The sequence below is a fragment of the Nannobrachium achirus genome (genome assembly GCF_963921795.1).
Source record: "Nannobrachium achirus genome assembly, chromosome: 2".
In the NCBI taxonomy this organism is placed as follows: domain Eukaryota; kingdom Metazoa; phylum Chordata; class Actinopteri; order Myctophiformes; family Myctophidae; genus Nannobrachium; species Nannobrachium achirus.
In genome coordinates, this window is record NC_137811.1 from 13,524,617 (window position 1) to 13,550,880 (window position 26,264).

Genomic DNA, 26,264 nt, shown 5'->3' on the forward strand with positions numbered 1-26,264 from the left:
AGTGTCTGTCACAGCGTTTCTCCTCAGTGGCTGGAGCAATTGATCTGAAATCGCATCACCATAAGCATATGAACACACCTGACATAACTGTGAAGCCCGTTTGTCACTTTCACAAATCGTATGCTGTATATTAGCATTTTTATGGTGTATCTACTATCTATTCTGCATCTAGCATGAGGCACATCTATTCTGCATCTAGCTTGAGGCAAAATGTTTAACCAGCTCTGTGTGTGTGTGTGTGTGTGTGTGTGTGTGTGTGTGTGTGTGTGTGTGTGTGCAGGCAGGCGGGTGTGTGTGCAGGCGGGGTGGGCGGGCGGGCGGGCTGGGGGGGGGGGGGACAGTATCTCTGTAGCCATTAAACGAAACGGGTTTCTTACATTGATGCTCCTACATCATGCAAGCACCAGTTAAAGTTACTTTCCATCCCTCATATACTGTGTGCACAGTGCACATCCCATAACCCACACACTGCACATCATTTTGGAGCTCATATCTTTGAAATGAACTAAACTAGTGAAAACAGCTGATCTACAATCACACAATGCCTCGCACCGCGAGGCGTTGTGGCGTTTTGTGTGACGCTTTGTATGATGAAGCAGGGCTTTACTTAACGAAAAAACGTAAAAATCTGAAACTTGGAGATACAAGGTTTCTGCCCGACAGTGGCGATATACTCCCGGTCAAATACTGTGTTACTCAACTAGTGAAAGTAGCTCTGTCAAATTTGTACTTTTTGAGTGGAGTACTCGAAAATACTATTCAAAAGTACAAGGTTCAGGGTTCAACTTGAAGAGGTTGATCAGTGACATCGATGTACTCTGCAAGCCAAAGAGTACATCTTCATGATCACATGACCACACAATCAATCCTCCAGTTCTAGGATACACAACAACTCTAAGCTAAGGTATATCATGTCATAGTTCAATATTGAACTATGCCAATTAGCATTGATGCCTGATGGCATCGCCGGTTCGATTCCCGATCCGGACGACCTTTGCCGCATATCACTCCCCGTCTCTCCCCCCATTTCCTGTCAGTCTACTGTCCTATCAATAAAGGCATAAAAGCCACCCAAACAATAGTTGTATTCCCCTTTAAGTACAATATTTGTCATTGAAATGTAGTCGAGTCAAAGTCATAAGTAGGCCTATCCAAAAATACAAATGCTCAAGCAAAGGACAGATACATTCAAGTAAATGTACTGTCCACCAGTGCTGTTAATAAACATTAACATGATCTATGTTTGATTATGCATCTTGACAGACAGGGTACATTTGATAAATACGGCTGGGTTTTGGTTTCTGTACTGCAGGAAAATGGAGGGTCAGTGTTTATCTCTGTTGTTGATCAGTCCGAATGAATCGGTTTATTCTGCAAAATCAAGGCCTGCACGCTCGGGCGTAGCAGTGGTTGTGCTTCACTGGTCCCACTAAAAACACTCCCATTCATCTCCCATAGACTTTTACTAAAATATTCATCCAGGATCCTGGTGAATCGTGAACCATAAAGCCTTTGGTTCAGTGAAAAGAAAACAATTAAATCGCTAAAAACAAAGGGTATTTACTAAATGTAGTATATCGTCGTTGTCGGGTGGAAACCTTGTATGTCCAAAACCGTTCGTTTTGCATTTTTCATTTTAAAAATGATTTAAACAAGTGAAAACAGCCAGATCTACAAGCACACAATGCCTCGCGGTGCGAGGCGTTGTGTGCTTGTAGATCTGCTGTATTCACTGCTGAAAAGGATTGGGTGATTTTTGTGTGGCACCAGTAAACCACGCCCACTGCTATGCCTTATTGCGATTAAGGAAATAATTGTGTTTATGGCATTGAAGACTGGAACAAAGGCCTATGAACACCCCTTTTATTACAGTTTGCCTTTTGGGCTTGGTAAACAAAACCTGCACTGGGCAGATATATGACAAATAATAAATAATAGGTATACACAGAAATAGAATTTAAATAGCGGAAATAGCTGATCTACAAGCTTCTAAGCTTGCTATTTCTGCTATTTTGGGGAAATGTTTGAAAATTTATGAAAATTATTCAACGTGGAAACGATTAAACACAATAATTGTGAATTCCGCGTGTGATTAGGCGATTACTTAACAATTTGACAGGCCTAACAGACAGACAGACAGACAGACGGACAGACAGACAGATCACCTCTTCCACATTGATGCTGGACTTTGCGCTGGTCTCAAAGAAGCGGATCCCATGATCCTTTGCAAGCTGTGAAGGAGAGAACACATCACCAGTGGTTACACAACATCCTGTTCCTTATCGCAGCCAAACCCAGCACTGATAGGGTGATAACGTGTTTATGACACGCACACGCACACGCACACGCACACGCACACACACACACACACACACACACACACACACCGCTGTGCAGAATCATATTCATTCCTAGAGAGACTTGAGCTCATCCAAAACTGCTGTTAATGAGAGGTTTAGCTGCTCTGCACTGGCTTCCTGTATGATTTCAATTATTGATTAGAAGGTCCTCCTCCTTACTTGGAAAGCCCTCAATGGGCCAAGCTAATTCCCTTGTGAGCTACTGTACATTCCTGCAAGGACACTGATCATCTGCTGTTAGTCTATTGGAGGTTCCTAATAGCAGCAGAAAGAACATTGGTGAGGTCTTTATCAATTATGCCCCAGAGCTATAGTGTCATGTTGCCAGTGCAGAGCAGCTAAACCCCTCATTAACAGCAGCTTTGGATGAGCTCAAGTCTCTGGCTACGTGTGTCCCTGCAGCCTCTAATGTGAGCGAACTTAAAATCAAGTCGGCCTGAATTCGATTCGTCGCCTTACCTTCTCTCCTGTGTCCTTTGAAACCTTCCTCTTGGCTTCGATGTCGCACTTGTTACCTAGCAACATCCGACTGACGCCCGCTGATGCATTCTGGGAAGAGAGGAGAAAGGTTTGTTGTAGAGTGTTGAGGTTCAGTTGCTGGGATCGGACACGGTTATAACATGTTATAACACAGTGTCTGGTTATACGAGCACTGTGTTATTACATTTATAATACCATAGCATTCAGCAGATTGTTGCTGTCCGGATTTTAACATTTTGTGCTTTTTTCCACAAAGGAATGCCATAACTGATCATACTAAACTAACTACAGCATCATGTGCCCTGTCCCTATCTCACTGTAGGCTAGCCGGCAGCCTCAGTGCTTGTTCCAATAGCTTTATACCGTGCCTGTAAATATATAGGGGGGCCCCCCTCTAAAACGAGATGGCACATCTCAAGGGGTTTAGCCTAATAAAGAAACTTGAATCATCATATAAAATGTCACAATGCGACATAGCTCTTTTTACACAATGCTGTACCCCTTCCAACTGTATATATATGTTCCCCATTTTCAACTGTTTTTATTTTATGTGTGACACTTGCTTTGGCAATGTAAACATATGTTTTCTCATGCCAATAAAGCTCCTTTGGAATTGAATTGAATTGCTTAGTGCAGAGTGGAGCAGGCCGTCAGGCCAATTGTGTACAGCTGAGCGGGGTGTGGTTTGGGAGAGTACATAGAGCCTTTTCCAAGAGCGATGCTGTGTAGTCGGCGCACATCGGCACACACACATACTGTAGGTGCAGCTTGACACCGCAGTTATGGTTGCTGCTCTGAGAATTCGGTCTATTGGGAGCTCTCCTTCACACCTCTCATTCTCTCTCTCTCTCCCTACAAGCAGGTTGTGCTTGGGAAGCCACCTGGCCTGTTTGTGGGCCTAAACCCGTTCCTCTTCAGTTTAGTCCAGGCGTTTCGGGCAGTATTTTGATGTCAGGCATTGACACTAAGGCTTGCCCACCTGCCCCCGGCAGGTAAATAAAACGTCAGGGCAGGTGAAGTTGGCTTTCAGGTTGCCCGACAGGGCAAGTGCTCATTTGAGAGGGGACACAAATGTCTATAAACACAACACGAGATATCTGTCTATTCTAAACACCTGAATGTGGCCAGTGCGCTGTGTCTTCTGGTCTGTGGAATGTAAAATAAGGGCACTATTTACCTATAATGTGCTGTTTTTACTGTTGCTACATTTAAAAATATAAAATAAAAAGTGTGAAACCATACATATTCAATCATAGCTAAAGTATTTGGTATTTGGATTTGGAGGTATTGAGGTATGACATTTTATCGCACAGCCCCAGAAAGTAAAGAAACAAGTGTTAAATTGAGCGGTAATTAAAATCGTACCTATCATTTTATAATGGACGATTTACTTTTCGGGCAAGTGGGCATTACCTTCGGGCAAGTAGAACATGACCTGTACTTGCCCGATGGGCAAGTGCCTCTGAGACCTTAGTGTCAACCCCTGGATGTAATCGTGCACTTTATGAAAGAAGCATGACATTTGGCAAACAGTTAGAACATGCCATATGGAACATTTTTGGCTATAGGGGCATCGCAGATTTGTCTTGGGAAACTTGTGGGAGCCAATTAAAATTGGGCTCTCATAGACTTTACTATAGAGTGAAATAATATAAAAAATACATATGCTTAAAGTAGCATGTAAGTGGTCAAACTAGGTGTTTTTGGGGATTCTGAATCCAATGCAAACATTTGTTTTGCAGGAAAAACATTCCTTGGGCTAAAAACAGACCCCATGAGTGAAATAAAAAGAAAATAAACAAAAATAAAAATAAAACAATTCACAGGAATGACTGTGAGTCATCACTTTTCAAAGTTTTGTGGCAGCCGTTTCTCGGAAAGGAATGTTTTTCGTGCAAAACAAATGCTTGTATTGGATTCAGAATCCCGAATAACACCTAGTTTGACCCCTCACATGCTACTTAAAGCATATTTATTTTTTGTATTATTTTACTGTAAAGTCTATGAGAGCAACGTTGATTGGCTCCCACAAGTTTCCCAAGACGAATCTGCGATGCCCCTATAGCCAAAAATGTTCCATATGGCATGTTCTAACTGTGTGCCAAATTTCATGCTTCTTTCTTAAAGTGCACGATTTTTGCCTGAAATGCTTGGACTAGTTGCCTTTACACACCTTTTAAACAACACGCACATGGCACACTCCATACATCCATACACAGCAGACATGACCGACTACTGACTCGCTCACACCTCAAACCCATTCATCTTTTGATCCTTGCTTTATTTACTTTATTTCAATAAATCATCACTGTCTGGCCAAAACTCTTAACTCCATTTTTGAGGTTTTTGATTTCTTTTACATAAATCAGGGATATTGAACACCCTTTACATCTTAAAATAATATTGAACCAATGAAAAGTAGTAAGCCCTTCGGTCAAAACCTCCTAACTCCACTTGAGCTCATTTTCCGAAAATGAACATTTTGGAGTTAGGAGGTTTCGGCCCGACAGAAGAGAGATAATAATTTAAACGTATGACTTGTGTGTGGACTCCCTCTTTTTGTCAAATTTTTCCCTAGTCCATGACAGTCACACAGAAGCCTCAAAAGTAGCAGATCTGCAAGCTGTAAACGCGGCGCGACAGCTTGTAGATCTGCTACTTTTGCCATTCTCGAATTTGAATCCTGAAAAGCAGTTTTGAAAAACAGTTTTGGAACATGTGAGGTTTCCACCCGACAGAGACGAGATGTTGCTTATCCAGAGCGACTTGAGGTCAGAGTAAGAAAAGTAAGCATGAAGTGAACAAACAACACGGTAAACCAGGGACATGCTGGGCCCCTGATTCAGCCCGGGAAAAAGAGTTGTAGAGGCCCTCATTGCGCGCTATAGAGAGAGATCTCTCTCTGTAGCGCTGCTGCTACTCAAAGATTTGTGACAAAGTGACAAGCCAGTGGGCCAATTACATGAGTTATATTTTGTCGTTGTCGGGTGGAAACCTTCTATGTCCAAAACCGTTTGTTTTGTATTTATCATTTAAAAAATGATTTAAACTAGTGAAAACAGCCGATCTACAAGCACACAACGCCTCGCACCGCGAGGCGTTGTGTGCTTGTAGATCTGCTGTTTTCACTACTGTTGTGCGACGGCCTTGTAAAAATGTACACATTTGAAACTTAGAGATACGAGGTTTCTGCCCGACATTTTTTTCCTAATGGCTGGCCTGGACAGACCGGGAATGAATTGGCCATTCGGGAGTTGTCCCGCTTTTCCCAATGGCCAGCACGTCCCTGCGGGAAACAGAGTGCAAAGACAACAATCTAGTGCTTCAGAGTAACCTGGGATACCAGGTAAACATCGAGCCCAGCATCTGTCTAAACCACATGCTGTCTAAACAACATTCTTAACATGTCTGGTCACGAAAAAAAACGAATCTAAATGACAAACCTATGTGAACAAGTAATCTACGTACGCTATGTCTGCTAAGTAAACTAGCAACCATTGAATAAAGGTGACAAAAGGGGACATAAGGACAGAGGAGCGCTAGTAGGGATTGTGGTGGAGACAGAGTTTTCAGATGGCAGTGGGAAATGGGGAGTGAGTCTGCAGTTCTGACTGCAAGGGGGAGTTTGTTTTATAGTTTGGGAGCTATGAGGGAGAAGAGTCTAGGACAGGGTTCCCCAATTAGTTTTCCCCAAGGGCCCGAATTATGTCTAGGGTACCAAGCCGAGGGCCACAACATTGCAGGGGGCGACGGTGGCGTTCCCGCTACTCCAGTGACAGTTCAGTTGTGTGCTTGTAGATCTGCGACGGCCTTGCATGATGAAGCAGGGCTTTACTTTGCGAAAGAACGTACAAATTTGGAGATACGAGGTTTCCACCCGACAACGACGATATACTAGTGTTGTTGCTGCTCTTATACCACCATTATTACTGGGGTTGGTGGGGGCCAGACAGTAGCCCCCTGCGGGCTGCAAATGGCCCGCGGGCCGCCTATTGGGGAACCCTGGTCGAGGAGATGGGTATCGAAAAGATGACACGTAGTAACAGTGAAACGCTCCTGTTTTAGGAATAAAAACGGTCTTAAGTCCTTAAAATGTCACTTTAGAAATATAATGTAAACTTACTGTATATATGTTTACTGCTGACTGAGTGATGTAACCAAAGCAAATCATTTGTGTGTGTGTGTGTGTGTGTGTGTGTGTCCCAAATCCTTTGGGGACCCCCCTGATGGACCCGACCCACAGGTGGAGAACCGTGGGGTTAAACCACAGATTTTACTTTCGATATATGATATTTTTGATCTTTCTATATTTCTTTTACACACACATGATTCCTCATTCTTGTTTTGTTGGGAGTGAAATAACTCCAAACTTCTCTTTCTCTCTACATTCTTCACGTCCGACCTTGTTTTGTGACTGACTGCGTGTGACGTACGTAGTGTGTGTGTGTGTGTGTGTGTGTGTGTGTGTGTGTGTGTGTGTGTGTGTGTGTGTGTGTGTGTGTGTGTGTGTGTGCGTGTGTACAATATGTGTGCGTGTATGAGGAACAGAGGGAGATGGCAGAAAGAGAAGTTAGCTCAGTTTCAATGCTACTGAGAGAGATCTGCCACCAGAGCGTTAAATTAGCAGGTCTGCCATTCTGAGGATATCCGTTTCAGTTTCATTCCGTACGCATATTTCATCATCCTCAAATGCCTAGTTTCATATGTGGGAGCATTAAATACTGTAACCGTTACATTCATCTAGCATGGGAACAGTTACATGACAAATTAATAGTATAACCTTTAAAGGCCAGGCAAGTGATATTTTTTTGTTACAACAAAAATGTTAAAAGGTTTAAGCACTTTATTGTGATAGTAATCAATGCTATAGAGTTTGTTCAGTAACAGCAGTCTCCCTGTCTTTCCAACTCTTTAATAAACAGAAAATTCATTTTCAAGTAGGTGACAAACTTTCAGCCAATCAGAGGAAAGTACCCATTTATCAGCTTCTTTTTTTTATAGTGTTCCAGTTCCAATTTTGTCTGCTCATGTCGTTGTGTAATCACTTCCAATTTCACCTGAAAATGAGCTGGAGAGACATGGAGACTCCTGTTACTGAACACACACTCTAATGCAATGAGTGCTATCATCACAATATGAATATACTGTAGGGCTGGGATTCTCAAAGTGGGGTCTGGGGTCCCAAAAGTAGTTAAGTATCAAAATAGGTTGAACCGGCAGGGGTTCCCAAACCTTTTTGGCTCAGGGCACCCCTATAAAGATTTTTTTTTTTCTCACCCGAGGCACCCTATATTTATAGCATATTTTAGCGATTATGTTGCGAGGAAAACGTTGAGATAATAGCCATTTTGGTTAGAACTGACTGAAAATATGTTTGTACTTCAAGTTTAAAATGATTATCTCGTGGCACCTCTGGACTGCTGTCGCGGCACCCCAGGGTGGCCCGTCACCCACTTTGAAAACCCCTGCCTTACGGTACACACGCGTCATGTTGTGAGTGCTGTGAGCCTCAAGAGGACCTTGAGGGTTTTCCAGCTAAATGATGGACTCTTAGATATCAAATGGAGCGGAGCCTTACAGGTCTGTAACTAGCATACCAAAACTGGGGGGTCCTTGATAATGGGAAGGTTTGAGAATCACTGTTGTAAACAACACATGACCGCTTAGCGACAGTAAGCAGCGACATGTGACTAGAACCTGTCAGGTTTGTCATGTGGTCGGTCAGGTTTGTCATGTCATTCAAGACAATTAACCCATTTAGAACGGGTACACATTATTGTGTATCATTATTTTATGCTTTAACTATTGAAAAACTCGGTGCCGCGCTGTGAGCTTGTATATCTGCTATTTTTCAATAGTTAAAGCATTCAATAATTCTAGGCCTAAATGGGATAATATTGACCCAATTCCAATGGCCTCACTAAACCCTCAAGCCCTGAACCATCACTGACTTTAAGTGTTGTCGGCTGGTAAGTGCTTGAGGGTGAGAGGCTGCGAGGGCTCCAAAATGGAATGGGACAGCACTTTAGTTGAGTCCTTCATTCATCTCACTTTACACAACTTTTAAAATTATAGTCGGCAAGCCAAACAGAAATGTAATTGTCAACGACAAAAACACAATTAAATCGTTAATCGCAATTATTTGAGTGACAATTAATCGTCATGTAGAATGTCCTAATCATGACAGCCCTGTTCTTCATAAGCAACATTCCGACACTAAAACTTTGAGGCGAATCAGGAGAAAATCGACTGTGTTATCGATCTTTCTTGTGTTCCAGCAACACTCTCGCAGGATCCGGCAACAGTAAATATAGGACGTTTGCGAGATCTGCCGTCAAACAGCACCCACTTAGGACACCATTTGTGTACCATTTAAGCGTGAGTTGGGCTATCTTCCTAAATCAAGCGTCTCTGGTCATGTGAGCGGTCAGGTTGTCTCACCTCTTTGATGCTTTTCATCCAGTTCTGAATGTTCTCATAGGACTTCTCATCTGTGATGTCATACACCAGGATGATTCCCTACACAGACAGACAGACAGACAGATAGACAGACAGATGTTTAAAAAAGTTAGAACTGCTCTCACAGTTAAAGGTGGTGTTGTGCGATATATATATTTTGGTCAAAAGAACAGGGTTTGTTTTGCTAAAAGGTTTAAAGCTCTGTATAGTAAGCATTGCTATTGCTAGGAGAGAGAACCCTTCTTTCAGCTTGTGTTCCTATGTGTGTGTGTGTGTGTGTGTGCGTGCGTGCGTGCGTGCGTGCGTGCGTGTCTCACCATGGCTCCTCTGTAGTATGCTGTGGTAATGGTCTTAAATCTCTCCTGGCCTGCTGTGTCCCTATATACACACACACACACACACACACACACACACACACACACACACAAACACACACACACGCACACGCACGCACACACACACACACATTGAAAATGACACATTGCTTGTGAATTACACCTAACTGAGGTGTATTATACTACTAATATAATAGCTTCATGGATTTCTGTGAACTTTTATGACTAGTTTTATGTTTTAAGTGAGCGATTATAAAGTGAAATGTTTTGGATACAAAGTACACAGTCTGTGATGCAGTATATTGTTGCTGAACTTAAATGGGAAAACCTTGTATCAGGGGTCATCAATATGTCCGTATAAGATAGATAGATTATAGATAGATAGATAGATAGATAGATAGATAGATAGATAGATACCTTTATTATCCCAAGGGTGAAAATGTGTTGCTCAGAGGCAGCACAGCAGTATAAGGTTATTTACAAAGTTACAGAGAAGTATGAAAAAGATAAAAAGGAAAAACAAGAACAGAGTACAGAGTACAGTAAGTACAGTAAGAGCAAGGTACAACAGGAAAGGGAACGAATAATATATATACATAAAGTGTCTTAAAGCACGACTATCAAAAAATAAGGATATATGTGTCCGTGGCAAGGACTTGGTCTTATCTGTGGCACATTTTAGATTTTCCCTTTTATACACCATTATGACGTCCTTATTTTGATCATAAGGCCCAAAAACTGAATTTCAAGTCTCCAGGTCTTCTTCAGAACATCTATAACTAGTTTACTATGACACATTAGGAGTCCACTTGTACAGTGCTTCTCTAATGTTTAATTTGCAAGGACCCCCTTAACTCTGAGAGGGTACAAATGTGTCCATTTGGTTCCATTTGTGCACTCTCAGAGTTACAGACCTGTTATGGTCATTCAGGGCTAGATCTTTGTGTGTTTTTGGTCATACTTTTGTCCACTTATGTCCGCAGCTAAATTACATTTTGACAAAAATGTACACCACAAGCCAGCATGGCAACGACCACTGCCATGCATCAAATATGTTGTTGTTGTTTTTTCCCCTTAAATGAATGCCCTAATTCAGAGTGTCACACAAAAGTAGTGAATACAGATTAAACCGTGACAGTTACACATGCTAGTGGTTCTAGAGCTCATAAAAGGTTGAGAACCACTGTTGCAGAGTGTGTGCGTGCGTGAGTGCGTGTGTTGTGTACATATATGGAGGACAGCTGGACAATGCAGACAGTCATAAACAACAGGGAGGTTCCGCTTTCCTCAGGAAAACATTTCAACAACAAAAATGCAGACTTAGCAACGGTGAAAATGTACCCACATGACCAAATGTACCCACCACCAGACCGTGGTTGTCAAACATTTTGATTTCATAACTCTCTGGCCCCTTTTCCACCGGGGTTGAACCCGTTCAGTTCTTCTTTCCCGCCTTAATACTGAACTAGTTCAGAGTGTTATTTCCACTGAAAATGAATTGGTTCAGAACCCTTTAGCCAAAAATAGCAGATCTACAAGCTCTAGCCAAAAATACTTTAGCCAAAACTTTAGCCAAAAATAGCAGATCTACAAGCTCACAACGCCTCGCGCTGCGAGGCGTCGTGAGCTTGTAGATCGGCTGTTGGCAAAGAGGTTTGGTGTAGAGGGGAAAAAAGAGCACACTAAGTGCAGAGTGAAAGGTCAAGTTTATTAAGTATTGACGGTTCATGTGCTTAAATATCTGAAAACACAAATTGACATGAATCCAAAATTGTGATGATTGTGCTGTCAAACAATGAAACTATATGGAATATGGGTCCCTGCTTCATCTCTCTCTCAGCTAAGGGGTCCTTGGCCTGAAAACGTTGAAGACCCCTGATCTAGAACGGAAAAAGTTCTAGAACCAAAGTTCTTTTGGTGGAAAAGGGGCCTCAGAGTTATAGGCCTATGAGTGTCCCTTTGGTTCCATATGACCACATTGTGAGAAAACAATGTTGCGCATTAAGTTAATCATCTGGGGACCCCCCAAAATAATTTGGGGACCCGACCCACAGGCACTTGTCTAAGATGGCATCACACCACGACCTTCTCCCCTCTGTCTCTCCTACACTGTCTCCCTCTCAGCTGTCCTACTGTCTGTCTCTCCTACACTGTCTCCCTCTCAGCTGTCCTACTGTCTGTCTCTCCTACACTGTCTCCCTCTCAGCTGTCCTACTGTCTGTCTCTCCTACACTGTCTCCCTCTCAGCTGTCCTACTGTCTGTCTCTCCTACACTGTCTCCCTCTCAGCTGTCCTACTGTCTGTCTCTCCTACACTGTCTCCCTCTCAGCTGTCCTACTGTCTGTCTCTCCTACACTGTCTGTCTCTCAGTCTTTCACATTAGAGGATGGAATCGTCTCTCTTGTTAAGATGCAAACAAACATCTTTACTTACCAGACTTGTAGTTTGATTTTCTTGCCGTCGACGTCGATGGTTTTAACTTTAAAGTCGATGCCTGGGGGGTGAGGTAGAGGGGGGGGATGGGGCACAGGAAGGAAGGGCAAACAATGACGTAAGTACCTCAGATATGAGCTTAATGACCCACACACACACACACACACACACACACACACACACACACACACACACACACACACACACACACACACACACACACACATTATCTCTCTCTCTCTCTCTCTCTCTCTCTCTCTCTCTCTCTGTCATCCCCCAGCATATACTGTTGGTCACACCAATTAAAAACACAAGACAAATGTCTACGTCATTTCATTGTAATGCTGACTTCACTGACTGACTGACTGAACACTGAGTGAGTGAGTGAGTGAGTGAGTGAGTGAGTGTCTCCAATCTACAGACTGACTGACTGCTACACAACCTTTGTCTACCGTTTTGTTTTGGTCTCAGTTTCCTGCAATACAGACAGAGACACAGACAAACCGAGAGAGATAGAGAGAGAGACAGACAGACAGACAGACAGACAGACAGACAGACAGACAGACAGACAGACAGACAGACAGACAGACAGACAGACATAAAGAATGAAAGTGAGGGGGGCAGACAGAGAGAACAAGAGATAGAGAGCGAGGGAAACAAATGGGAGAGAAAGAGAGAGAGAGTGAGAGTGGAAGGGAGGGGGTCTTTTGCGAGCCACGCATGCCAGAAGGCCAACCATTCTACTGGGAACACAGAGGGAGCGAGCGAGGTAGGGAGAGAGGGAGAGGAATGAGGGTGGGAGGAACTTGTACAGACAAGAGGAATGAGATGTGACAGAGAGATGAACCGAGCATGAAAAGGGGAGAACAAACGCACGCTTATGAGAAACACACGGAGAGCACGAGGGCCAAACACCAAATAAAGACGAGGCGAGAGAGAGATACGGGGGGAGAAAAGAACGTGAGAGTGAATATAAAACACATGAAACACGAGGAAGGCAGAGAGAGCTCTTCAGGCTATAGCCGGGACATGAAAGCAGCGAGGAATGGGTGGAATGGTGCTACTTCTTCTGTCGGACTCTGGCGATTTGGATTGGTCATTATAGGATAATGATGTCACGTTGCGCGTACTGGAGTTCTGCGTTCCAAACAGACCAGATATAACAGATAAACAGACAAAAATAGAGGCATATAGAGATGGGATTTATGGTTCTTTGAAGTGAGCCGGATCTCTGGGATCTGTTCCTTTCAAAGAGCCGTTCAAAAGACTGGCTCATTTGAGTTACTATAGTGCTTTGTAGATTTTGATTATAATTACAAATAACTTCAACCCTGTATACATTTATTTCTGACATACATAGGTAGACTACATACCTGCCATTTGAAAATAGCCGAACTACAAGCTCACAATGTGTGAGCTTGTAGATCTGCTATTTTCAAATGATGTTTTCTAAATTTTATTCTTTGGAAAACCTGTGAAACAGGACATTCTGCATAATGAATACTTTCTACTATCGGTACTTTGTAGGCTACGTTAATTACATTTTGATACCAATACGTTTGTACTTTTACTTTTACTTAACATTCCAAACTTCTACTTGTGCACCACTGTTCATTAGAAAGGAACGGCTCCCTACTGCGTGCGAACCGGATCCAATCGTTCATTTCAAAGAGCCGTTCAAAAGACTCGATTCGTTCGCGAACGTCCCATCTCTAGAGGCATAGCATGACATGTAGCACATATTGTTGCTGTCAGGCAAAAAGCTCTCTCCCAATTTCAACTTTTTTTTGTCACACATAAGCCCCCTTTCCACTGACATGGCCCAACACCACACCACTCCACACCGCCCACATGTGCCAGGTTTTCCACTACAAGGACCTGGGTAGAGTGGTGTGAAAGTGGTACTAAACATGGTACTAAAAAGTATCCAAATACAGAGTAGGTCTGAGCTGGGCCAAACAGGACCAAACACATCATAATGACTGATTACTCACTGACCTTTCATTTAGACCACCAGGATATAGTTGTAATACATGATAATAGATTCTATTGTGTTATAACCACTATTACAATCTATTATAGTTATCACAGTAATACATTAATACTTTATAATGTATCATAATCACAGTTATAATCCATTATAGTGCATTATAATTAGGATAGTTTTAATACAAATTTATATTAATCACAGTTAAAAGGGTCAATTTGTTTCTTACCAATAGGGGTACTTTTGTGTAATGGAAAATTTAGATATTTATGTGGTGTAGTGTTGTGGGTATCCAGTCGACTCGCCAAAAATCCAAGTCGCCAAATTCGCGGGACAGGTCGCCGAAGTCAGGTCGCCAACCAGTCAAGGACATCTCGCAAAATTCCTGAGTCAGCTCGCCAACCAGTAGGGAATAGGGCCCGTGAATGATACACGTTCATGGAGGCTTATTCAAGAGCACAAGTGTTTAAGAATGAAGAGTGTTGTGTGTGTGTGTGTGTGTGTGTGTGTGTGTGTGTGTGTGTGTGTGTGTGTGTGTGTGTGCGGGGGGGGGGGGGGGGGGGGGGGGGGGGGGGGGGTCGGTTGTCTGGCCCTGTTACAGATTTTGGCCAAAAATCATGCAGATCGGTAAGCGACCGTAGGTCACTTATCTCCAGAAATAGAGCAAAAATGTGTTTTTCCAAAATCTTCCTGATCCATGTTGATGACATGAGTGTAGACATACTGTGTAGTGATTTTCGTGATTTTAGGGCAAAATCTGAATCGGCCTCATGGTGGCGTTAGAGGGCCATGTGAGAAATGAGGGGTGGGGTGTCCGCGCCGCCAAGGCGGACGAATAGGTACCGGCCCCGGCTCTCCCGGTCGCTCCTAGCCCGAGTTACGGCATTTTATGTGAGCTGCAGTGGCAGGGGGTCCTCCACTGGGGGCGCCACCACTTTTGCATCCGTTCTGGAGCACCAGGAGTGGGTGGTCCCCGGGAATGCCCCGTGAGCATCCCCGTTGGGGTGGTCATTTGGTAATTTTTGCACATGTGCTCATTTTTTACACTTGGGGGTCCCCGAGTGCTGCTGTCCCTGAGCAGATATTGTCTAGTGGCCTGATTGTTAGATTATAATTGTTTATATCCAGTGGTGTACAGTAACTAAGTACATTTACTTAAGTAATGTACTTAAGTACACTTTTGAGCTATTTGTACTTAACTTGAGTAGGCCTATTTCCAATTTTCAATACTTTTACTTTTTTTATTTTTACTCCATTACATCTCGGATCCAAATATTGTACTTTTACTCCACTACAATTTTTGAAAACTTTAGTTACTAATTACTTTGCCGATAAAAAATAGAATAGGCTATTATAAAAAAAATGCATGGACCACTTTAGCCCCATTTTATACCTTGGCTATTTGAAAATAGCCGATCTACAAGCTCACGACGCGCTGTGAGCTTGTAGATCTGCTATTTTCAAACATTTAGTAGGCTACTTTTACTTTTGGTACTTTAAGTACATTTTGATGCCAATACTTTCATACTTTTACTCAAGTACATTTTGAATTCTGGACATTTACTTGTAACAGAGTATATCTACAGTGCAGTATTGATACTTTTTACTTAAGTACAACATGTGAGTACTTTTTCCACCACTGTTTATATCACAGTCCGTGGCTTAGGGGTGAGCCATCCAAGCTGTTTTGGCGACCTGTCCTTGGAGCATTTGGCGAGGCATCCTAACCCATGTGGCGACATGTCCACGCTAGTTGGCGAGCTGCCCTAGAAAATTCATTTGGCTTCATTTGGCGAGTTGGAAATTTGGCGAGAGGACCTGTATTCGTGTTGTGTAGTGTGGTGCTAAAGCTGCAGTCGAAAAGGGGCTAAAAGAAGCACAAAATAGCTACAAGTGTGTGTCAGAGGGTTTTCTTGAACCAATGAAAAATGTCGAGAACAAGTGGCTAAATGACAACAGAACATCCACTGGAACACAATGTAGGTTATTTGTTTCCATTTCCTGAAAAGTAAAGATGTTGGACATACAAGGTTTCCACCCGACAATGCCGTAGTTATAACTATGTTAGAACAGACATGTACATAATAGAACAAATCCAGTGATGGGCAAGCTACTTGGAAAATGTAGTAAGCTAAGCTACAAGCTACCCTTGATGAAATATAGCTTAAGCTACAACGAAGCTACCCACAGAAAATGTAGCAAAGCAAGCTACAAGCTACACGGCAAAAGTAGCTAACTACTACAAAGCTACTTTTTTTTTTTTTTTTTTTATCAACTTCATGATCAAGTACAACTTTCCACCAAACAAATAGGCTGGCAAAAAATGCTCAGTTCGGTTGATTATTATAAAACTGGAAACAAGCCCTTATGTCTGGCTTTTTGTGTCATCCTTTAATTTACTTTTTTAAATTTACTTTACGTACACATTAAATGTGTACCTTTTCAGGCTGTGACCCCCCCAAAAATCCTTTTTGAACTGGGGACCCCACCCTGACAATCAATTGGAATTAGGAGTTGAGGCATTACATTTAGTTTCACTCTGTTCCACCGATAAATATTGTGAAAATAGCAGATCTACAAGCTCACAACGCCTTGGAACACAAGGCGTTTGGAGCTTGTAGATCTGCCATTTTCACAATGTGTGCCTCTTTTACTATAGTCAATTTGACCAATGTTTTTATAGATGATAATTTTTGATGCAGTTTTGGTCTTTTATTTATATTTGTCTAGGTCAGGGGTCTTCAACGTTTTCAGGTCGGGGACCCCCAAACTGATGGGAAGATGGAGCAGGGACCCCCTACCCTACCACCTCGTAGGGTGGGGGGGTCGGGGCTACGACATATTTTTTATTTTAAATATGTACAAGTTACAGCGAGCAGGGTGGGCCGTACCACTACCATTTCTAAACATACTACTTATTAACTGAGAACCAATGTCAATAATATCAACAATCTGTCAATTGCATAGTAATCATGTATTCAAGCTATTCAAAATGGATAGAATCATGATTATTTTTTTAACATAAATGTAAAAAAACAAAAAAACATTTTTTGAAATCTTTTTTTTTTTAAGCAATAATTTCGCGGACCCCCTGCAGTACCTCCGCGGACCCCCTAGGGGTCGCAGACCCCCTGTTGAAGACCCCTGGTTTAGGTATTAAAAAGGTCCTTAAATTGCCACTTCACTGTCATTAGTTAGCCGTGGACAAAAGAGTGCACTGCAGTGACTTGTGTGCTGTCGAAACAGTTGATAAGCTGCAGCCAGCGGTGGAAATGTACTTGAGTACTTTTACTTTTATTTGTAATTCAAGTAGCTTATTTTTAAAAGCATGTACCGGTATGCACTCTTGAATACATACGTTTATTTAAAAGCAAGTACTTTTTTTACTCTTGTAACATTTTGACTGAGTTTACTGTGGATTGGAGTGTGACCAGGAGTACTCTGTACTCTTACTCAAGTACTTCGAGTACTGTCCATCTCTGGCTGAAGCCTGATTTATGCTCCGCCCCCGGAGATCTACAAGCTCACAATGTTGGCATTTGCAACGCGATGTGAGCTTGTATGTCAGTTGTTCTCACTTCTCAGACATTCCTTGAACATGGTGCGGACATGCAGAGGTGGGACGTTCGCGAACGAATTGAATCTTTTGAACGGCTCTTTGAAGTGAACGATGGGATCCGGTTCGCGCAGTAGAGAGTGCGTAGTAGAGAGCGCATAGTGAGACAGATCCTTGGCTCGGTCTCACTTCAAAGAGCCATAAATCCCTCTAGATGCAGGCTGAAGTGTCTCGCTTCAGTCGCTGTCGCTTCTCGTTCTCAACACAGAGGAGGTTCGTTGAAATGAAGTGAAAGCATGCAGCGCTGTGCAGAACAACATGTTTGGGGATATGTTGGGAATTATTTTCCTCACAAACTTTATTTAGCAGTCAAATTTCGCCGGGATAGTAACGTGTAGCGTTTGTTGCACGCTACGTCACTACTGGAGTCTAAAAATAGCTCCGCTACGCTACAGCTACGCTTGTTCAAAAGGAGCTGCGCTACCGTGACGCTACTGAGAAATGTAGTTAAGCTATGTAGCGTCGCTACTTGTAGCTCGCTACTGCCCATCACTGAACAAATCCTATATCAGGTTCTGTGTATGAGACAGAACGTAGAATGTGACAGGTAGGTGTAACTCTATGTTCCCCCACTCTATGCTCACATTCAGTCCCCTAGCTAGTGCCAACTGGCCAAGACACTGATGTGTTATAAAGTGCATGGAACATGTACTGCACATCCCCCACATCCCTCATACTTTTATAAATCTTATATATCAGGGGTCTTCAACAGGGGGTCTGGGACCCCTAGGGGGTCCTCAGAGTTACTACAGGGGGTCCTCCAAATCTTTGTGTGATAGAAACTTTTCTCTCCTTTTTTATATTAACCACTTGAACCCTATAGTGTCCATATTCGGAGAACTTTAGCCAAAAATAGCAGATCTACAAGCTCACAACGCCTCACGCTGCGAGGCGTTGTAGATCGGCTATCTTCAGAAAGGGGTTTGGTGTAGAGGGGGGAAAGAGCAGACTATATGTGTTGCATTGTATATATTGTCGTGTATTATAATGTAATGGTTGTGTATGGTTGACATGGACTTGTATTGTATTGTTTTAAGTGTATTATTACATAGCTATGGACCACATAGGACCATACAGTATCAACCATAGGCCAATGCTAGATATGAAGTTGTGTGTATCAGTGATTCGCAAAATTGGAATGACTTTGTGCTATAGGGACCCCCAGAAGAGATCATTGTGCATAAAAGTTTTTTAGAGGAAGAAATAGAGAGGACAAAGGTTATTTTTCATAGCAAACATGGTTTAAGTGCATGTTAGACCGATTACCAGTGTTGGGCAGTAACTAGTTTAGTAATATATTACTGCAATATTATTACTTTACCCATGTAAAAAGTAGAGTAAGGGATTACTCTGCCATAACATAGGCTACCATATTACGAGTTAACTAACTTAATTCATCTGGAGACCCCCTGGAACCTCCTCACCGACCCCTGGGAGTCCCCGGGACCCCACTTTGAAAACCTGGTGTAATGTGTAGCCTATTAGGCAATTGTCTTTAATGGTGTATCTAGGCTACGTGTAGTTGTGTGTACATTGCAGCCATAAACTGTATACGAACCTATGGTAGATATATACGTGGAGTTGAAATTGTCCTCAGCGAAGCGGATAATCAGACAAGTCTTCCCAACGCCGCTGTCTCCGATCAGCAACAACTTGAAGAGAAAGTCGTACTTTTTCGCCATACTTTGAAATATGGTTCGTTTCTGATCGTCAGTGTCTGCTGAAGTGGCAACTTTAAAAAACCCCAGTTATTCCACAAAGAAAACAACAGTTATTTATTTATTTGCTTCTTGTATGTTCCTGGATGAGGAAAGTTATGTCCTGTTCTGTTCACCGATCGTTGTGATTTTAGTGTTGTTTTGACAACCTCACACAGACAGTTTTTTCTTTGACTTGTTGGATCCTAAAAACAAGTTTTCTTCTTTTCTTTTCCTGTAGTGTCACCGGGTAAACTCCAAAATTCCTCTCGATCGATGTGTCTTGTCTTTCTGAGAGTTTCTCTCGGTCTGTTTTGGGGGTTTTCTGGTCCTTTAGTTCTTGGGTTTCGGGAGAAAGATTAACATCCACTGCAGTACAATCCCAAAAGTTAGTTAATAGAAACAAACCAAATGCAGCCGTTTTGAACCCCGATGCAGACAAACATCCACTTTTATTCCCCTTCTTCTCCTCCTATAGGGCTGAAATCACTCCGTTCATGTCCATTATGCCGAGAGAGAGAGAGAGAGAGAGAGAGAGAGAGAGAGAGAGGGGGGAGGGTATTTGAGGGGGGAGTTCTGACATTACCCCCGTGTGAACACTAGGTGGCAGTGGTTGATCACAATAAAATATTGCAGGCCTATGCTAAAAGCATTGATTGATTGATTGATTGATTGATTGATTGATTGATTGAATACTTTATTAGAAGTCTGAGTACAGTCTAGAAGTCTAAGGTACAGTTTCATGACAATAGAGTTCACTGGTACAAGCTAGGTCAACTAAAAGGATGAACACCACAAGAAAGCTTTTGGGTTTGTTTCAATAGAGAAACGAAGCCATGTCGTCATTTGTGCGTAATGACGCCCTCTAGGGGGTTCATGCTGGTATTGTTTTGTATTCAAATCGCCATTGGGAAATTTGCGTTTTCCGCATATAAGGACTGTGTTAAAAAAATAAACACACCATGTGCACGTTTCTGTCAGCGGGGGGGTTCTGCATAGTTTATGATATTCATTCATATCTGATATAGCCTGTTGTCAGAGAAAATGTAATCAACGCTGTCCTAAATGTTGGAAACTACAGACACTCGTGTCTGGGACAGACTGTCGCTGAGAGCATGTCCGCGCACATGGTGTGTTTATATTTTTAACACAGTTCTTATATGCGGTCATCGCAAATTCCTCAATGGCGATTTGAATACAAAACAATACCAGCATGAACCCCGTAGAGGGCGACATTTCACGCCATTTCACGGAAGTGACATCACACTTCGCTGCTGAATTGGGGTTCTTTAAAATTATTATTATTACCAGTAAGACGCCCTAAGGGCGAGAAGTGACCTTGCTCTAAAGGGTGAGGTTGTGCCAGGGGTATCGCACCAAATTCTGGGCACTGGGTACAAGGATTCACTGCGGGCCCCCATGAATGTTCTTCATAGGGGGAGGGGTTTAACCCTTTAGACTGAGAACACATTATTACACATTATTTGAAAAATCATGAAAATTTGTACAAGTCTTTGAATATTTCAAATCGTTCTAAGGTTTTTTGAAGAAAAAAAAGATATATATGTTTCTATGACAGTGGTGCTCAAACCTTTTCACACGAAAGGACCCCCAAAATGAATTGTATGTATTTGGCCACGGACCCCCATCTCAAAATATTTCGTTCCAGGGACTGGTCCCATATACATCACTGGCCAGATGGCCAAGAATTGGCGCGAGGTCGCATGTCACCCTGAGGTCCCAAGTCACCCTGAGGTGTCTTACTAGTATTATCTCTCTCTCTCTCTAATACTGTATGTCTGTCTGTCTGCCTGTCTGTCTGTCTGTCTATTATTGCACATAAGCAACGATTTGTGTTGTTAAAAAAGAGGCGAAGCAGCTAAATAGCTTACATAGGCCTATCAATGTGTGGGGGTCCTTGACATGAAAAACAGTTTGAGAATTACTGATGTAGAAATGTTCTAATTGCTCAAGGGAACCATATATTGGCAACAGCAGGCCATGCAAACAAATACATATTATAGACTGAAGCATTTAGCAGCACGGACAAGGAAGCAACAAAGCAGTACAAGCCCTAGTATCAAGTATCGACTGTGGACTGTATCAAATACATTTCACTTTATAGTCCTGAAGATAGACTATTTGATTGTAATAAACCATAAAACCTGAAAGTAACTATACACAATTCCATAAACTGTCAAAGTGTAGATGTAGGCTACAACAGTGTTCCAAATTCTATCATGTAATACAGTGCAATGTGTGGTTTTCTGTGTGTGTGTGTGTGTGTGTGTGTGTGTGTGTGTGTGTGTGTGTGTGTGTGTGTGTGTGTGTGTGTGTGTGTGTGTTTGTGTGCTTGTAGAACCCTTGAATAAGGGGAAAGTGTGATTAATATAATGTAAATAATAACCAGTCTGGACAACGTCTTGACTCTGTTCCATACACTGTATTAATGACGGAACATAGCATTGGCGCTGTCTTTGTACACTGCAGGCAAGAGCAATCGATCCCTCATTCAGACCACACAAGGCACAACGGCAAAACACATGGGAACATTACTTAGTGTGAAGGTACAGTAGCGCCCTCTGATGGAGTGTAGCAGTGGCACCCTCATTATTCTGCTGCAAACAGGCATAAACAAACGATCCCACAACCCATATAAGACACACAGTGCTAATAGAACATGGGAGCAATAAAGATTGTTTCTTTTATAATATTCAAATATTCAGCCTGTTACACACTCCCCCACAAAGTCAAATGTCGTCCCGACATTACATCATGAACATTTTTTTTCTTCTTTTTTTTTTTTTTTTTAAACTTTTTTTTTCTCTCAACAAAATGTCTATTAAGTGTCTTGAGTGCATGGCTTCCCCTTCTTTATGAATAATCTCCAGGCGCAAGTGCTCACCTATATAGACAGTCCATAAGCACTTCAATGCAACCAAGTGGTTGCAGAAATAGTCCATATTCAATACTCAAATCCGTGAACCGAATCCTGGAATAATCCTTCAGAATGTTTGTTATCACACAGTTCACACCCCTTATCAGTAGCCCGTACTAAAATAAAGTCAAATTCAAACAACATTCAGAGTAAACAGTCAATGTCTCTATCGCGCACACTCAATGAACATGATAGGGCTCAAACTGATAGTGGTGTACAGGCATCACTGAGGCCTGTGGGACAGGCTGGTAAAGGGAAGGGGCAAAACATGTGGACTGTACCGTGTAACTTGGTGCACCCAACTGGTCATAAGTGAAGAGTCTTGGCCGTCTACGTTCCCGCCCTTGCAGCGGACCCTGAGCCCGCGGCTGGAGTGAGAGCCCTGGACTCTCCAGCTGATGAGAAGACCCCGGACTCTGCGGCTGATGAGAAGACCCCGGACTCTGCTGCTGATGAGAAGACCCCGAACTCTGCGGCTGATGAGAAGACCCCGGACTCCGCGGCTGATGAGAAGACCCTGGATTCTCCGGCTGATGAGAAGACCCTGGACTCTCCGGCTGATGAGAAGACCCTGGACTCTGCAGCTGATGAGAAGACCCTGGACTCTGCAGCTGATGAGAAGACCCTGGACTCTGCAGCTGATGAGAAGACCCTGGACTCTGCAGCAGATGAGAAGACCCCGGACTCTGCAGCTGATGAGAAGACCCTGGACACTGCAGCTGATGAGAAGACCCTGGACTCTCCGGCTGATGAGAAGACCCTGGACTCTGCAGCTGATGAGAAGACCCTGGACTCTGCAGCTGATGAGAAGACCCTGGACTCTCCGGCTGATGAGAAGACCCTGGACTCTGCAGCTGATGAGAAGACCCTGGACTCTCCGGCTGATGAGAAGACCCTGGACTCTGCAGCTGATGAGAAGACCCTGGATTCTCCGACTGATGAGAAGGCCCTGGATTCTCCGGCTGATGAGAAGACCCTGGACTAGGGTCAACGCCATGGCTTGTGTCAACCTTGTTCCCAAACCATTGGAGTAGGTTGGCATACTGCTCATCTTCATCCACGCTGTCATCCTCTTCGTCAGTATGATCCTCTTTCCTGTATGCTTTTGCTAAACTCCTTGTCTTTTGCTTCTTCAAAGTCTCCCCCTTTTCTGTGGTGTTTAGTGTCATGTCAGCTTCCAGAGGTAAGTAGTCGCAAGGTAGGAGCAGATTACGATGCAGTACCCTCGACCTTCCTTTTCCCAACTCAGGCCTTACTTCATAAACAGGTGAATTTTCGCCAAGTTGTCGGACAACTGTATGGATATTTTCCTCCCAGTAATTCCGAAGCTTACCTGGCCCTCCACGTGGTGTCAAGTTCTTAACCAGCACTCGGTCCCCCCGCTGTAGTTCTGAGTATCTTATTTTGCTGTCGTAGTGCTTCTTATTCCGCTCTGAGGCCTTCTGTGCGTGCTCTCTCGCAATATGATGAGCTTCTTGCATTCCTCGTCTCCATTTCTCCAAGTACTCACTGCGACTTGCCACACCTGGTTCAGAGTTCAGGTTGAAGAGCATGTCGACTGGTAATCGTGGGGACCTTCCGTAGAGAAGTTGAAACGGTGAGAATCCAGTCACCTCACAGCGGGTGCAGTTATAGGCATACAACAATTTGTTGAGTGACTCTTTCCAATTTGACTTTTGACACTCTGTCAGTGTTTTCAACATCTGCAATAAAGTCCCACTTGCCCATTCCCCTGGGGGTGGTATGGAGTTGTTCTCGACGGGACAATGCCGCTGTACTTCTGCAGCTGAGCGAAGAGCTGGTTTTCAAACTCGCCCCCTTGGTCATGGTTAATACGAGACGGAAAACCAAACTTCAGTGCATAGTCATTGAAAATCCGCTCAGCGACCGTTTTACCCGACTTGGACGTAGTAGCATATGCCTGTGCGAATCGGGTGAAGTGATCAATGATCACCAGGATATACTCATATCCACCCAATAGAGACAAGTTCGAATGGTTGTGTGGTTACGATGCTCACGAGTGGTGCCCTTGTCTCACGGCATGGTTTCTTTTGCTTAAGGCACGTGCATGCTCTTAACACATATTGTTCGATATCTTGCTGCATATAAGGCCAAAAGAAACGATCACGGATCAGTGTTAGTGTGCGGTCAGGGCCCTGATGTCCCATTTCGTTGTGCAACTCTTTTAGAACTGTACTCCTGTACTTTCCAGGCAAAACGAGTTGCGTTCTGTGTGCAGTTTTCCTACGAAGAATGCCATCCTCGTCCAGGCTGAGTTTCTCCCATTCTCGCAACAGACACCTAGTCAGCAGGTTCATTGTCCTTGTATCTTGATATGATGGTTTTGTACCTGACTGCTTGTACTTCATAACCGCCCCAATGTACTCGTCTTCTTCCTGTGCTTGTCGAATCACTGTTTTGGGAAGTGGTGTGATTGACATCAGGCTTGAATTGAAGTCTGTAGGGGGGCACTGAACTGATGCTGCCATTGCCCAGGGTGTGTCGTGTTGAACCTCTACAGCTTGTACTGTTGCTCCCACAGAGTCAGATGACATCTCTTCGGTGCATGCCTTCATAGTTGTCTCCATGTCCACAGGCATCCGCGATAAACTGTCAGCATCGATGTTCTCTTTACCAGGGCGGTATCGGATAGTAAAGTGGAAGTCCGCCAGCTCTGCAACCCATCTCAACCCCGTTGCATTCAACTTTGCAGTCGACAAGACATACGTCAGGGGATTGTTGTCGCTAAACACAGTGAAGGTTGGTGCGTAGTAAAGATAGTCTCGAAACTTCTCTGTGATCGCCCACTTTAAAGCAAGAAATTCCAGTTTCCCAGAATGGAGGTGGTAGTTTTTCTCGGATGCATTCAAGGTCCGTGAGCCGTAGGCGATCACGCGAAGTTTCCCCATCTGCTGCTGATATAGTACTGCCCCCAAGCCTTGGTTTGACGCATCCGTGTGCAGTACAAATGGTTTTGAGAAATCTGGAAATCCTAGCACGGGTGGCCGCACCAGGTGCTCGATCAACTGTTCCAGCACACCCTGATGTTCGCTGGACCATGTAATGGGCTTGGTGGAGGGTACTCCATTATTTCTCTTGCTCTTGGTCTTCATCCTACCCTTGCCACGTACAATCTTGTCACTTTCGGTGGGGCCCTTTAGAAGGTCGTAGAGAGGACTGGCGAGGCGGGAGAAATCTTTTATGTACTGCCTGTAGTAGCTCAGGAGTCCCAAGATCCTCCGCAGCTCCCCTACCGTTGCAGGCGCCTTCTCTTTTAATGCAGTTACTGCCACTTTGTCGGCCGGATCCATCTGACTCCCTTCTGCTGACACGACTCTGCCCAAGTAGCGAACTTTATTCCGGAAGATATCGCACTTACTGGGTTTTAGCTTAATGCCATAGCTTCTCAGTTGTTGCAGTACTCTCCGCACATCGTTAATGTGGCTTTCAAAAGTCTTACTGAATACCAGCGTGTCATCAAGGTATGGCACACAGATGTCATCTCTTAACCCCTCCAGACACTCTTCCATGCAGCGTTGGAATGCTGCGGGCGCATTCATAAGACCGAATGGGATTCGGACCCATTCATACAATCCCCAGGGTGTTACGAAGGCGGTCATGGGCCTGCTGTCTTTTGCCATGAACCCCTGGTGGTAAGCCTTGCCTTGATCCAACAGAGAGAACCACGAATTACCACCCAGGTTGTTCATGATATCCTGGACCCTGGGAATGGGCTGACGATCAGGCAGTGTCTTCCGGTTCAAGTCTCGATAATCTATACACAGCCTCAGGCTGCCATCTTTCTTTCTGACACACACGATAGGTGAAGCATAAGGGGACTTAGACTTCTGCACCCAGCCATGGGCAATCAGGTCATGCAGATAGTCCTTCATCTCTTGGTACAGAGGTTTAGGCACAGACACATAAGAACGTGCAACAGGATCACTGTCTTTTAAGGT

General features: G+C 43.5%; 1 protein-coding gene across 1 annotated transcript in view; it reads right to left on the reverse strand.

The window, feature by feature from the left end:
* fam189b (family with sequence similarity 189 member B) overlaps positions 1-19,866 on the reverse strand; it is a gene marked incomplete at its 3' end in the record, with an annotated part of 71,872 nt that extends 52,006 nt beyond the window's left edge. Inside the window, exons 1-6 of the mRNA XM_080739914.1 lie at positions 19,229-19,866; positions 12,068-12,128; positions 9,617-9,677; positions 9,282-9,359; positions 2,820-2,909; positions 2,166-2,231 (exon numbers count right to left, since the gene is read on the reverse strand). Of these exons, the coding sequence (XP_080596040.1) occupies positions 2,166-2,231; positions 2,820-2,909; positions 9,282-9,359; positions 9,617-9,677; positions 12,068-12,128; positions 19,229-19,352 (480 nt within the window). The 5' untranslated portion in view covers positions 19,353-19,866. The remainder of the gene's footprint in view (positions 1-2,165; positions 2,232-2,819; positions 2,910-9,281; positions 9,360-9,616; positions 9,678-12,067; positions 12,129-19,228) is intronic.
* Positions 19,867-26,264: the final 6,398 nt, after the last annotated feature.